Source organism: Diorhabda sublineata, chromosome 2, assembly GCF_026230105.1.
Source record: "Diorhabda sublineata isolate icDioSubl1.1 chromosome 2, icDioSubl1.1, whole genome shotgun sequence".
Lineage (NCBI taxonomy): Eukaryota > Metazoa > Arthropoda > Insecta > Coleoptera > Chrysomelidae > Diorhabda > Diorhabda sublineata.
The window spans coordinates 10951154-10966760 of NC_079475.1; the positions used below are offsets into that span (position 1 = coordinate 10951154).

Consider the following 15607-nt stretch of genomic DNA (forward strand, 5'->3'; position numbering starts at 1 on the left):
GTTCTTTCAAGATGTATCAGAAGCTCACGCTTGGATTGCTGAAAAGAAGCCTCTTCTTTCTACAAAAGAAGTTGGTAAAGATGAGGATACAGCTAAATCATTACAAAGAAAGTTGGAAACTCTATCGATTGAAGTGAAAACTTTCCAGAAAACTATACAAAAATTAAGTGATGTTGCAGATTCTTTGATAGACAGGAGACATTTCGATGCAGGCAACATTGAAAAATCAAAGGTATGAACATTTTAGTTCAGTAAAATTTCTACGAATGAATTAAATAATTAGGAATACAGATATTTAAACACTGGAGATTGAAACTACAACTGCAAGCCAAAAAATTGAATAATTATTTGTTTTAAAAAGCTGTAATAAATAAACTAAATGGGCGAAAAAGAAACAACATTTTAATTAAATATTAAAAATGTATTGACTCATTATTGTTATTTAACTGCTTTCATATCAAATCAATTCTAAACTCGTTTGCTGCTCTTTACTTGTTCGAGATCATTTAAAATATTTGTTATCAAATAATCAAAATCCACTCCGGAGGACCAATATAATGATGGATTCTTGGATGATGCCAATTAAGTTATTATATTTCTCTACTTTAATTTTTTTTAGTTTGTTCTTTTAATTTGCAATCTGTATGTTCAACTCATTAGAGTATCTGAAAATGATATTTCTATTTTAAAAAATTGTTTAAAAAAATGTCGTCAGTGTAATGTGCCAATCGACTTGTTTATTTTCTATTTCTTTAAATATTGTACCTTAGAAGTCATTAATCTGTCAATTCAAATTAATATGGGTAGCAGAATTTACTTTTAGTATTCTCTTCCTCATACCTGCCCCTAAGAAGCAACATATTAGTTTACATTCTACTGTGGTGATAGTAATTACTCTGATTTTAACGATAACATCATTATTAGTTTGTGACACATATATTCCGGCTTTTATGTGGACCCTTGAAAATATTTTTCAGTATAATAAGATTTTTATACATTTTCTATAAGTATTTTCTCATAAATTGTCCTCGTAATGTCATTCCCCCAATCTTTTTCTATTTCGTATTGGATAGCAACTTCCACGTTTCTCTTTTTTTATCTTCTGTCTTATCCATCTTTTCCATATTCATCTTATCTTGGTTTTTCTTTCCTTTTTTTGCCCGTCGAGGTTTGTAAAGTTTTACCGTATACTTGTCATGTATATATAGGCTTTAGTTATCAAGCTTGCACCCAGCATACTTCTAACTAGAGCTTTTTGAGTTACACTTAATTGTTCTGTCTATTTCTTTGATTTAGATTTTGCAACATTGGTTACAATTCATGTATATTTGTGCTAATCAATACTATGTACTTCATTTCCACTCCAATTTCCAACTGAACTGTATAGTCACCCTCAATAACATATTTACCAAAATGTATTTAGTCTTCGTCTATTTTTACGTGGAAGTCTTTATTAAACATTAATTAAATAATTTTTTTGTTGTTTTAGATTGAATTACAAACAGAGTTTGGTAATTTGAGGAAACTGGTATCAGAACGTGAAGTTCGCTTGACAGAAGCCTTACAATACTTCGGATTCGTACACGAATGTAACGAAGTTCAAGATTGGATGAAAGAACAAATGAATAAAGCCGATTCCGATGAATACGGTAATGATTTGGAACATATTGAACTTTTGATACAAGCATTCGAAACATTCCATACAAGTCTTATTAACAGCGAACCCAGAGTACAACAGTGCATAGAAAATGGTCATTTCATCATAGACGCCAAAAGCAGTTATAGCCCTGATATTCAACAAAAAATTATAGAATTACAAAACAATTGGGATGATTTGTTAGAGTTGGCGAATGCTCGCAAAGAAGCATTAGCAGGAGCCAAACAAGTACATTTGTTTGATCAAACTGCTGATGAAATCATTTCATGGATTAGAGAAAAAGATGCTGATGTTATTTATGGTGTTTACGTTCCCGACGTTGAGGTAATTGAATATTCAATTCACATACACTTGTGGCTAGGATAGGTTATTTTTTCTCCTGTGTAGTATACGTAGTATGTGTAGTATCCTTTGTATTTATGATAAGATAAAGCGCTATTAAGTACAATGGTATTATAAACAAATACCTTTTAGTAATTTTCGAATTTATTTTTTAGGTAATAGAAGATATGATGCGTAAACATCAAGCTCTGGAAACTGAAATGAAAGCCATTAAAGATAAAGTTGATTTTGTGGAACAGGAAGGGGACAGATTGATTCTTGAATATCCCGATACCAAAGAACATATTGATGATAAAAGAGAAGACACCGTTAGTGCCCTACAAGATTTGCAGGATAAAGTCGAAAGACAGAAATACTTTTTACAACAATCTGAACAGTTGCAATCCTACTTCGAAGAATATCATGATTTATTGTAAGTATTCAATTATGAAAGGTCCAATAAATCTAATTGAATCTCACACAAATCCAATTAACCAGTTTGTGTAGCTATTTGGAGATTATAAAAATTTATATTTCCTAGTAATATAGCAATGTGTAGAATCTTTGATATAGATACATATTAGATAATTTGTTTAATTGGTTGGGTTATTCTTCTTTTCCCAGTATGTTGGCCTTAACATATATGATTACACAGTTATCGAACATTCTAGAGTGTTCTTAAAAGCTCTGAATTTGAAGAATCTACAAGAGAGACATGTGCAATAAAAGGAGCCCTTGATTACTGATATGGGGTCGATAAATGCCAGATAGGCTGTACATTTATAAAGTGGGCATATAACAGGGAATGTAAGTGTCAGGGACACTAAGGGACAATTTGATTAATGATACATAATCAAACCACCTTAATAAGTTTGCTTGTTTGACAATAATTCAATATATTCTCAGAAATACATAAACACCTGGGTATTTTTGTCAAATTCAGCTCTTTTAGCCCTGTATTTTTGTGTGTAGTCACATTTTATCCCTATTTAATCACAGCTTATCACATATTTTTGAACCATGGACTATTGTTCTTGAATTCTTTCTATCCGTATCTATTTGTTCCATTCAGGTACTCCCAGGTTATGCATATTTGATCCTCCCGTCTAGTTTTTGGTCCACCAGGCAATCTTTGTTGAGGATTTGTACAATTTTATAACCTTTTTATTATAGAGCTTGGATAAATGAAATGCTTGCGAAAATAACGGCACCGGATTTACCTCAAGACTGCAATGAAGCTGAATTGTTATTGGAACGACATAAGGATTACAACACTGAAATAGAAGGCAGGCTACCAGCGTTCCAACAATTTTACGAAACTGGAAAAACATTCATTAAAGAAGGTCATCCCCTATCTCAAGAAATCGAAGATAAAATTAAAATTCTTCAACAGAAAGTCAGTTTGTTAGATAATACATGGAGGAAGAGAAACCTTATATATCAACAAAATTTGGATCTGCAACTTTTCAAACGTGAAGCTAATACGTTAGAAAATTGGATGATAGTAAGAGAAGGTAAGAACGTATCAAAAACTTTTTTTATTTACTAAATAAATTTGATCATTCTCGAAGGTTCAAAAATTGAGCTACATTATTTATGTGTGTGTAAAGAAATGGGGGCTACAATTTCCAGTGAATTCAAAATTCATAGTTTTCTACAAATTTTTGTCAATTATTGTGACTTCATTTATTATTAAATGCTTCTGCTTTCTATATATAACAAAATTAAATAAAAATAAAAAAAAATTATGATCAAGGATTTTAATAAAACATTATAATGGTTTTAAATATTCATTAACATGTCGATAGGTACTCTTAAGGATGGAAAAGTTGGAGATTCTATTTTACAAGTCGAAGAGTTTCTTCGTAAACATCGTGATTTTGAAGAAACCATCAAAGCTCAAGAAGATCGTTTTAACGCTTTGAGACGACAAACTTTACTAGAGGATTCATTTGCTGAGCAGAAACTTGAAGAAGCCAGAGCCCGGAAAGTAGAAAGGGAGAGAATCGAACACGAAAAATTAGAACAAAGAAAAATGAAGGAGAAAGCTAGGATCAATGAAATGAGACGACAGGAATCTCGAGATACATCTCCGAGGTAATTTTAAGTGTAATAAATAAAATGATAAATTTGCTAATATTTTTTTTTTTATTTAGGTTTAGCAATTTATCGGATGATGTTAGACCAGTTATCCAACCAGAAATACCAGAATATACCTCCCAATCACCAGCTGAAAATAATAATATATCTGTAAGAAAGACAAATTCGGTGGTGCATATGTTTGATCGGGATAGAGATCGCATAAGGAGAGGTTCTGATGCTTCTGTAAAACGCGCAGAAAGTATGAAAGTTGGAAGTACAACTAAACCTGTTAAGAGAACGCCATCTTTCAATACTAGAAGACGGGGTTCAATTCGAGCAAAAAATGCTGGTAAATTAACAAAAATAATTTTCAGACAATTGTACATTGTAAGTTCTATTTTGTTTTTTTTAGAATTAGTGCTACCTCCTGTCGAAGCAGAAGCTTTCCTCGAAAGAAAACAACTATTACTGCCTGGTCAGAAACGTGCCACAAACAGAGCTTGGAAGAATTCTTACACAGTTCTATGTGGACAACTTCTCTGTTTCTTTAAAACTAAGGATGACTTTGCTGCTAGTAAAGCAAACGCACCTCCACTAAATATACATAACGCCACTTGTACCGTAGCAGACGATTATCAAAAGAGAAAACATACTTTCCGTTTATCTATTACAGACGGATCTGAATTTTTGTTTTCCTCTAATTCTGAAGTCGATATGATGGACTGGATTAACAAAATAACTTTTAGAGCAAAACTACCACCTGCACATCAGTTGTTGCATTTCGAGGTTACAAGGGCAAGTATTAAGACCGATTCATGAACTTGATTTTCTAATTGCCGTTCGTAACAAATTCATAAACTTGACAACCTAAAAATTTCCTTATTCTTTTCGGTGTTCTGCTTTTTGCTTTCGTGATATTTTTGTGTTTTTGTTTGTGGAAAATAACGAAGAGAAAACAAGCAAAGCCAAAAAACCACAATTAACAAACAAATAAACAAAAAGAGAAATAACCCCAACATCACGCTTCAACGTCATACGTCAAAATCACGTGATAAACTCGAACGGATGTAATTGGCTCTTTTCAATTGCTAAGAAAGTTGCTACGAACGGCCGATGGCAAAAGATAAAATTCTTTTATGTTAAAAGACAGACCGATCGAAAAACGGCAACTATGGATGGTCTTATGCATTTCAATGTTTTTAATTTTGTTACAGCAAACTAAAGGTCAAGTTTATGAATCGGCCTTTAATCATCAACCACTTATAAATTTGCAGTTAAAGCTCAATATATACCGTGAATTTCATCAAACTTGTATAATATTTTAATAAGATTATAAGTATACAAACATTTTTATAGATTAAAACGCGTATATTAGGTTTGGAACTAATTAGTTAATTAAATGTCAAAGTTCACGCTTATTGTTGCTGGAGTACCACAGAAAGAATACTGCACAGGTACATTTATGGATGGCACTGTTATTATGTAGGCTCACATGCTCAGGACAGAAAGGATATGCTGAGAAGGCTCTGGTTCTCATATGACCGTAGCGCCGGTTAAAGAAGAAAGAAGAAGAGGCTTTTGTTTGAAAATGTTACTTGAAATTTATAATTGGATTGAATTGCCATTCCAATAAACAATAATAATATTAAGTGATATACACCCTTGTAGAAGACTGACAATAATAATAATGTCAGATAGCTAGGCAGAGCTGTAATCACTTCCAAAAAAGTTCATGAACTCTAAGGTATACTTATTGAACTAGGAAGAAATATCAAAATTACCCTAAGGTAGGAACAAGAACACATTGAAATAGTACTAGAAAAGAAAGAGGACAAAATACATTTCTGGGGATCAAAACCCTTTTGTGGACTCAATACTGATAAAATATTGGAAGATATTGGAAACCAAATATATAATAGATCTTTCAAGTCTCAATGAATTGCCTCCTTATCAAACATATATACAGAAACATAATCATGTTAACGTGACTGGTACTGGAGTGAAACTATTTTTCCAGAATTTTATTAACCATATAATTAGTACTTATAAATAAATCATTGGTATTCGCCATTTTTGAATTATACATTGAATTCCGAGGTAATAATAGATTGACTTTTAATTAGGATCCCAACGATTTTGAAATTAGTTCGCAGTCCAGTAGAACTTCAAGTCCGGATGTATCAGACGTTGTATTAAGGCACGATCCGCAAGTCTCTAACGGAAGTCTGTCTTCAACACCTAACTATTCTAATAGACACACTGTTGGTAGGTATTTAAAATTTTAATTTGGTTAATATAATATTCAAAAATAAATGATTCTGTTAAAAACCAAATTTTATTAAAAGATTGTAACACATGTCTGAGCTTGGACTAAATTTCTTCTTTGATGTGGATAGTTTTTGCGAGTGGAAATAATGAATAAAATAATGGAAATATTCTGTAAATTCTCATTGGTGCTAATAGAATTTGGTCATAGTAAATTACAATCCCGAGCAAAATCGAAGGATCATTTGTTATTTGTGACCATCGAGAAATGAAGGTTTTTCTTTATATGATTGATCAATTACCCCTCGATTTGATAGATAGAAATCACCACTACTAATCACATTTTCATGTTTTTTTCCTTGAATTGAATATTTTAAACAACAGTTGCCAGGTACTGAACACACTGTTTACACTACTCTGTGCCAACATTCACAATTACACTGTCTGTAATGAGTGTTTTGATAACGAAGTTATCGCCTTCAGACACTGAAAGTGAACCGGTTTAAACGGTATAGTTGTAGTGTAAACAGTGATTCAATATGAATATCACCAACGGTTCCAGAAATTCCAACTTAACAGTTGCCAGATTTAGAGCATTGTTATTTAATTGGAACAAATAACATTAACATATAGTCTTAGCAGAAAAATTATTATGGTTAACTCTTCTTTAAAAACCGGAAACTTTAGATGATGTTTTACCCGCTTAATTTTCTTGTCCCACAATATTTCTTTCCAAAAGTGAATTTTTGAAGTTTGATAAGTATTTATACATCTTTTTTTCTGCTGCGCAAATTTGCTAAAATGCAAGCAACGGTTTGAAATATTAAAACTTTCGCTTAAATTATCTTACCCCCAAATATCATGCTGCAGCTATTGAGTTAATTGTAGAAAGCTTATCACAAATATAAGTGGTATAATCATGGATTACTCAGTATGAAGAAGAAATAGACAGAAATCAAAGATCAGTTCAGGACGGCAAGTAACGCTACCATTATACTAGGATGCTAGCATCCGGGAGATTATCGGGGCATTAAATCAAATGGGAGCGATTAGACTAAGGATGCCAGCATCGGATGCTAAAACAGCCACCCGGAGGCTTGATTTTTTGTATCCAGGCTGGGATCCTGAAATGCGAGCAACCCATCGCTTTTTGTATCCCGGGATGCACAAAATCGGTTGTGGGGCATTGGTTCAAATGCGGCGCATTATACTGATACTTGACATATGCGCGCGCGCAGTTTGATCACTTGAGTACCTGAGACTGCTGTCTGCACTGCACGTGACGTCTCGAGTCGAGTGATTACTGTGTCTAGTACAGTAAATCTTTAGTGTGTTTTGCGATGGAAAGAAGGAAGTGACATTCTAAAGTAATTAAGAAATCTTGTTTTACTATTGCACAGCTCATCAAACAATGTAAAATACAAACTTTTAACACGATGGACAGCTACAAAGGGGTCCACACTAAACTTCCTTTTTGCACGACGCTTTTCTTAATTAGTAATATCAGCAACAACTCTTCATTCGTTGGGGCCATATTGACGGCTGGCAAAAAATTAAAATAAAATAGCAGTCCGGGATGCTAGCACTCCAACACAAATTCGACTCAAAGCGGGATGGTAGCATCCCAGAGGCCAGAATCCCGGATGCTAGCATCCTAGTATAATGGTAGCCTAACTGATGCGAATAAGAACCGATTTTTGCCACTTGAAACGCTAACACAAATGTAAGTTGCATTTATTTCGGCTATCAACAAAAAAAGCGGTAAGAAGAAGACTTGAAGAGGTTGATATGACCCAAAGTACCTGTAACTGGACCTCCGTTAACCCCATTCTGCCGAAGAGCACGACGGCAATTTGTTATAGACCATTTGATGGTTGACGTATTTACAAAAATTCTATTTCTGAGATGCTTTTATAAACAATCTGAAGTCATTGAATATTCTCATTACAATATAAATACAAACATTGCGTATGATTTTGAATTCTAGCTATTTGGTGATTTCTACTGAAGATTTAAAAACTTCAGAATTGACAAACTGCCTTTCTATTAGCTATCAAAATTGCTAGACTTCAAATTAAGTATTTGTAGATGAATTATGTTCAATTAATTGTGTGTAAAACGTAATAATGAATAATGTAGCAGGAAGCTCTCCACCGCCCATTCCTCCTAGGATGATTGACGTACCACTTGGATATGAATCAAGACTTCATACTTCGGAGAGTAGTGGAAGCGTTAATGGTCAGTTTTATTTGAAGCAGTCTTCCTGGTTAAAACCTTATTCACAATCTTGGGTCTTTATTGTTCAAAAACAAAAAAAAACAAAGAGTAGTTTGTATTTTTAGTCCTAGATGAGCACTCAATCTTTTAGAGTTAATTTACATGTATAATCTCTATCAAAGTATTACTAATAATCAAATCAGTTTTTTCTCATCAAATACGAACTTGGCAGAAAATTTTATTATACCTAGTGTTTATACGAGGTGTGTTCAGAACAGGAAATTTTTATATCGCAGATTCTTGTAGTTCACGAGTCATGCGGGTTGCGTAAACAAACCAGAGTGATCATACCATTGTCTTTCAATTATTTTAAAGAATTACTGAAAGAAGGTGAATTGTACTGTAGTGAACTATAGGACATAGGATAAATAAATAACTTGTGAGACTAAAAGATTCCTCGTGGGGCACGTGATATTTCTATCAACAAACCGACCTAACCTAACCAAATTTCGTTTTTTTGTTTTTTCGAAAGCCTAGATTGGTGGAAAGAAGTGTGAAGGATAGTACCATGAACTAATTACCCACATTGCTTTTTTTACATCTACTCTACAGTGATAATCAATCTATATTCCCGATGAAAACGTTCAATATGAATGTAATATAGAAAATTTTGGGTTTTTCGCCTAGGAAATAATGAGACTGAACAAGCATCCGTAAAAGACTGGAAATATCGAAATGTCAAAGATGATCTGATAATCTGAATTTATTAGTTTGATATCTGAATATCTAAAAAAAATCTCAATTACTCCTAGAGACGCCAGATATAAATTTCAGCAGGAAAATTGAAATCAAGTGAAAAGAAAGAAACACTATTTAGTTGGATATCATTACATAGAATGGAATGATATAGGGAGACACAAAATGATTTAGGAAAACGGAAAACAATGAAAGTGATAAGAAAAATTATTCGGAAATGTGATAAAGAGTTAAATCCTGATTTCAGGCGAACAAGAAGAAATATGGTGTCGCGTACACAACAAGTGGAATAGAAACTTTGCCAATGCACTATCACACGTTCCCCTGGCAACACTTTCATACGAGGAGGAAAAACAAGGTTAGATATGAGGAAATTGTGAGCTTCTTAACTCTTGTAATTCTTCATAGCTTATTTGGTCGTAGAGTTCGTTCGGTCACCACGCGTGGCCACTATCTTCGTACCGCTGCTCAAACGGGTCACAACCACACTCCTGAACTCTCTTCTGATAGCGCTCACGGTCATGATGAATTAATTTCTTACTATATCCTCTCAAAGAAGCCATACCTCATCAAATAATAATCACTAACAATGCTCCGGTATTCCCTCTTTCCTCGAAACGCATCAACAATATGGTCGATGTCTTGTTGTCATGACTGCTCATTAGATGGCGTTCGCGTCGCTCTGCAGTGCACCCTAAGGATTTAGAGAGTCCTATTGATGCATTTTTTCTAAAAGAATGATACAATTATCAACTTAATTATGATGACTCGATTATTTTCAATTGTTAATAGAAATGGATAAAAAAAGTTTATGTAAAAATGAAATAAAATGTGTGAAATATGGATCAATACTTACGGTGAGTCGACTTAAAGTGGAACAATATTTAAGATTACCGTGAACACATAAAACTCCAATACGTGAAGCAACAAAAGAAAACGTTGAAAAGTAAGGTTATGGACGATTTACAAGTCGTTAAGATGTCGTTGACATGTCGATTAACTAATACCATAAAATTTTTGGTATGAAACGAGTGGTATAAAAATTTCCAAAATTTTTTAATTTGGACAAACATTGTTTCCTGAATACACCTCATGTTTGATTGTATACATATGACATAGAAAGCTCTTTGTTTTTTTTATTTCTGAGCAGTGTTGATAAATATAATACCATAATCGCTATTCTAGGTTATGTGTACATTTATTTGCCATATATTTATAGTGTAACATTTGATCAGTTAATTTATGTTACTATTTATAAAAATACTATGTTTTTTTATATGAATAATAATATAATATCCCATTTGAGGATTGTAAAAAAATCAGAAAATAATAATTGTTTGAACAACGTCCCCGTTACATAAAACGAAAATAAAAATATATTGAATTTTCTTCTAAAAGATGTTCATTTTCTCAAAAGCCATAATGAACCAGAGGTTTCATCTAGTTAGTTTTTCCATTCACTTTTATTTTATTATCATCATCGTCATATAACTCCCATTGGAACAAAGGGAGCAGTTTAAATAGCTGTGGTAACGATGAGGCTGCTATTTTTAGTTGTCAAGGGCTCTCCATTTTGTTTTTGGCTATTTCTGTAGCCTCTTTCCATGTTAAGTTTATCTGTTGCAGTTCTCTATCGATAGTCCTTTTTCATGTTCGTACATCTTCTTCTTCTGCCTGTTGTATTACCATAATGTATGACCTACGTCGTATAATCCGAAAATTATCTACAAATAATCAAATGCTGCAATAAAGAAAAATGACTTTTTTGGGTTATATTATTTTTTTTTTCATATATTAATGGCATATTGCAATATAAAAGAATGGAGTACAGTTTCAGGAAGTAAATATTTTGATTCTAGAAATTCTATTGAGCAATTGGGTGCAAAATAGAACCATGAGGATGATTGTACTATCAAAACTGTCTAATAGAGGCAAATAGTTATGATTATATTCCAGGTTTTCCATTTTGAGATAGCGATAAGGTTAAATATTTATCAATACTTTTCAAACATTATTCTTAATTTTTAATCGAAACGTTCAAGTTTGGATAATATTTCTCTACAATGCATTCATAAAGTAACAATAATATCATTATTAATTAATCACCATCCCAATTAGTTGATTCCAAAGTTCAAATTATCTGGTAATTAGTTTTGAAGCATTGTGATTGTAAGTTTCACAATAGGATAATTTCTGATCTGTCAGTATGGACTTTAGATTCTGGATTACTTTATAAAAAAATATAATAGGTAAGATCGAGAGTTCCACGATTTCTCTTCTTTCGTCCTGAAAATGTTTTGTCCGAAAATTGACATTCAGAATTATAAACTGTTGCTAATCTGATAACTCAAGATTTTTAACTTAATTAAACTTGGTCTTTCGAAAGAAAACACGTCATTTTCCCAAAATAAGTTTATTACAAATCTCTTAATTCAATCATTAGAACTAACAAAGTCAAAAGAAATTACTAGCTCATCAAAAAAATAGTTGATTATACATATAGTAAAATAAAACCAAAAATGCTTAAGACCGCTTGGCATGATGCAAGACAACGTGCAAGAAATTGCATGGAATTTATTGCAAATTCAATATTTTGAATTTTATTTAATACTTGTGTGCGATTTAAAAATGAATAATAACATAACTAAGTAAAATAAACAAGAACAAAGTGGTCAGTGCATCACTAGCAATAATTATAACTTTTGCCATTTTGCTTTTGGAGTGTGATGGACAGAGAAGAGTATTAATCAAAATCCTAACCTCAAATTTCATTCAATATTTTGAACCTAGCTTAACAATGAAAATAAAGCTAAGTTTTACGAAAGTCAATTGATTTGTTGAGCCAAAAATATAGTTAGATGTCTCCCTAGAATTGTAATTTGCACAATCTGCTGAACTTTATCTGCGCATGCTTTTGATCATGAAATATTACGTCTTGCATTGCCTTGCACGTTATCTTTCATCGTTTCAAGCGGCCTTTAGCTTTGTTATTTTTAAATTGGTTTTAGTCGGTTACAGTTGTTTAGTCCAGAGGCTAGGATTACTTACAGGATAAAATAAACTTTGTATTACATATGATTCGTCTTTATTAATTATTTTGTCCACCCAGTACGAAAAAAAGAGGTATTTCATTAAAATAAATTGTTGCTAACATCATCACATAAAATTTGATGTATCATAGATTGTTTTTTTGAAAAATAGTCATCAAAAATATTTATTTATTTATTTAAATAATCAATTCATCTGATACCTTATGAATGCATTTTTTGTATATCCAACGTTCACTATCTATTTTTTCGGATTTTCGTTATTTTCTTTTCTTTTTACTTTTATTATTTTGGATTAATTGTGTATATTTAACTTGGTGTGGTTGTACAGGATGATTCTGAAATAATATATCAACATTCCAATATTATATATATATATATATATATATATATATATATACAAACATAGTATTTATAAATATTAACCGTATATAATATTTCAGATTTTATCCTATAATTAGACTTGGATCTATTTGCAAATGCTCATTTTTAAAAATTCAGTAGAACATAAAATACCTCCAAAGAACAAAAAACTTGAAGAAAGTGTTGAAAAAATACTGTTTTCTCTCATAACTGATTTCCTAATAGATTTAAAATTGAAAAAAAATTTCATTTGATGTACTAAATACATTAAATCAACTGAAAATTAATTCAGTTTTTTTGAGCAAATGGAGTAACCTGTAGCCTTGATTCACAACTAAATTCATAACATGTCTAGTTGAACTTGAAATGAATAATCTGTTTTAGAGTAAATGACTACAAACTGTTTATTTTTCAAAAATCACTCAATCTTGTCGTGTCAAATAATATAGTGAAAAGTATCATTAGTTGCTCCAACAAAATTGTTTATCCCTAGGAGGTGTGATCAAAAAATTATTTTAAAAAGAACAAAATGAGAAGGTGACACACTCATTTGACTTAATCTCCTTAAAAGTATTGACCTTCCCTAGGGATGCAGCTACCTCAAATTGAAATAATAACTGCAAGTATTTCTAGACTTTTTTTTGGGTATGGCTCTCTTCTACTTTATTATGCAGTTCGCAATGTTTCAATATTGTTAAACAGTCCTCAAAGCTACTCCTTTAGCACTTTTTGTCATTCAAGATCCTCATTTGACGACATACAGGACAAAAAAATATCACTTAAGCGGCTAAAGTAGCAGATTAGTTGGAACGGAGTTAAATTTGGATCGGAGAAATAAAAACAGCCTCAACTGATGAGGCTAGCTAATTAAAATATCTAATTGCTTCTATAAAAATTAATTCATCATATTTTTTTATCACACCTCATATATTATGAAATAATTATTATATAATAATAATTTTCTTCTAGTTCTTTTCTTTTGGTACGATACTTATTCTAGACTACAATAAAAACCAATTTAATATGCTTCTTTTAGGTGGAGGTATTACTAATTATTTTAAATTTCTTCTATTTCTTTTTCTTATCTTATATATATAATTTTTAAAACTATTCACCATATTAGATTTCAGAAGTTATGAAAAAAATAGAAAATGTTTTTAGCTTGTATTAATACCGGATGATCAAACCAGAACGGGCGTTTTTCTAACGATTAGTAAAGGATATCGTGTGATTGGGTAAAATCCTAAGCTTCCTCAGCTCGTAACACATATCGGGAAGTCAATCGTTGCAATGGAGAATAACAGAATGCAGTATCACGTATTTTATACCATCTCCAAACTCGTATTAATAGGATCATGTATTTTAAAAAATAAAAGGTAGTCAATTCCGTCCGATACCTTAGTAAGAATTTTCAACCCTTCATAATTTCTCAATGTAATGTAATGTATCTTCGAGCTAACCAATGATGTTTGACCATACTCTTTGTATTAAAACATTGAAACTATAAATAATTAATTAAACTTGGTCTAAGGGACACTTGGAATCGCTTAACTATGACGTTGGTTCTCATTGGGAGCGATCAGTGTACAAAAAATCTTAGCGAATAAAATGATAAATTGAAGTTGTAGGTAAATTTAAGATTCTTCACAGTAACTTTGATATAAGACAAAAATTAAATAATCCGAGATACGATAAGAGGTTGTATCTCTGCCGGGGTTACATTCGTGCAATACAAAATAACGATGTTAGTTGACAGAAAAGCAGCAAAAATTCTAAATAAGTTTCGCATTTTACTTCAGGAATCTAATATGATGAAATTACTTTTTATCAAGTTTATTTATTCAGAATAAACTGATAATATTGCGTTTCTCCTATTTATATATTAATTCTTTCAGATGGCTATGATAACACCAGTTCTATATCAAGGCAAGATTGGCAATCTAATTCTTCATCGAGGCCTTTAAGTTCTCCGGATTCGAAAAATATGTCTCATCGAATACGAGATTTATTTGTTCGTAAGAAGCGAAATTCGCAAATGTAATACAAATATAAATATATATTTTTAACTAACAAAATTAGATTGTATATAAATATTACATATGTTGTAATACCTCTCCAAACTTATTGACCAAAACAAAATAAACCTGATCATGTAATGCAATAACAGGTAACAAAAAAATATAGAACAAAGTAATTAAGAAACAATTTTGTTATTTGATTTTTTAAATAAAATTTTTGTTCACAGCAGTGGCTAGCTAGTAATCTGACAAAATTATGGATTCGATTACACATTAATTAATTAATAAGCCATTTTCTCGACAATATCTTGAATATAATTGGTTTCCATTAAGTTATTTAATGGCAATCCTCTTTTCATGTTTTCTTGCCAGTTAACCTTTCTCTCCGTGTACAAGTCTTTCTGAAATATTCATAAACGTATTATCTACAGCTACTAATGAGCTAAACGTTGCTAATATCTTTAGTTTAGTCGATATGTCAACCTACTTTATTAATGTATGCCGTTTATATTTATTAAAAATGTTGGTTGTGCTTACAAATACATTTGCTTTGTTCTTTATTTCATTGTTTGAATATATTTTTATTTTATGTTTTATATTTTTCAATTGTAATTCTTGTATTGAAATAAAGTTGTATTTTTCTTTTTTGATGAAACATTTATATTTATTTCAAATATAATTTATAACCAACGCTGGTCCTCAAGAAGAAGATACAATGAACGGTTGAAATGTGATGCTAGACTCTCCAACTTATAGCTTCAACATCTTCACTTGTTTTCTGTTGATAATGAGTTGTACTCTATTACTAGCCTCACTCAGCCACATATTGCTTGAAGACCATATCACCACAATGTACAAATGCTCGCCTCAACTAACTAACA

At 31.6% G+C, this 15607-nt stretch overlaps 1 protein-coding gene across 3 annotated transcripts in view; it reads left to right on the plus strand.

The window, feature by feature from the left end:
- The window catches only part of LOC130440747 (spectrin beta chain, non-erythrocytic 1), an 81125-nt gene extending 65744 nt beyond the window's left edge, over nucleotides 1-15381 (plus strand). For 2 of the 3 annotated variants that reach the window (XM_056774060.1, XM_056774059.1), the window contains exons 20-29: nucleotides 2-232; nucleotides 1490-1981; nucleotides 2155-2411; nucleotides 3152-3492; nucleotides 3787-4075; nucleotides 4135-4409; nucleotides 4473-4855; nucleotides 6184-6325; nucleotides 8465-8563; nucleotides 14604-15381. In XM_056774060.1, the coding sequence (XP_056630038.1) occupies nucleotides 2-232; nucleotides 1490-1981; nucleotides 2155-2411; nucleotides 3152-3492; nucleotides 3787-4075; nucleotides 4135-4409; nucleotides 4473-4855; nucleotides 6184-6325; nucleotides 8465-8563; nucleotides 14604-14749 (2655 nt within the window). In that variant the 3' untranslated portion in view covers nucleotides 14750-15381. The remainder of the gene's footprint in view (nucleotide 1; nucleotides 233-1489; nucleotides 1982-2154; nucleotides 2412-3151; nucleotides 3493-3786; nucleotides 4076-4134; nucleotides 4410-4472; nucleotides 4856-6183; nucleotides 6326-8464; nucleotides 8564-14603) is intronic. The other variant, XM_056774061.1, reaches the window with a different exon arrangement.
- The last annotated feature ends 226 nt before the right edge of the window (nucleotides 15382-15607 follow it).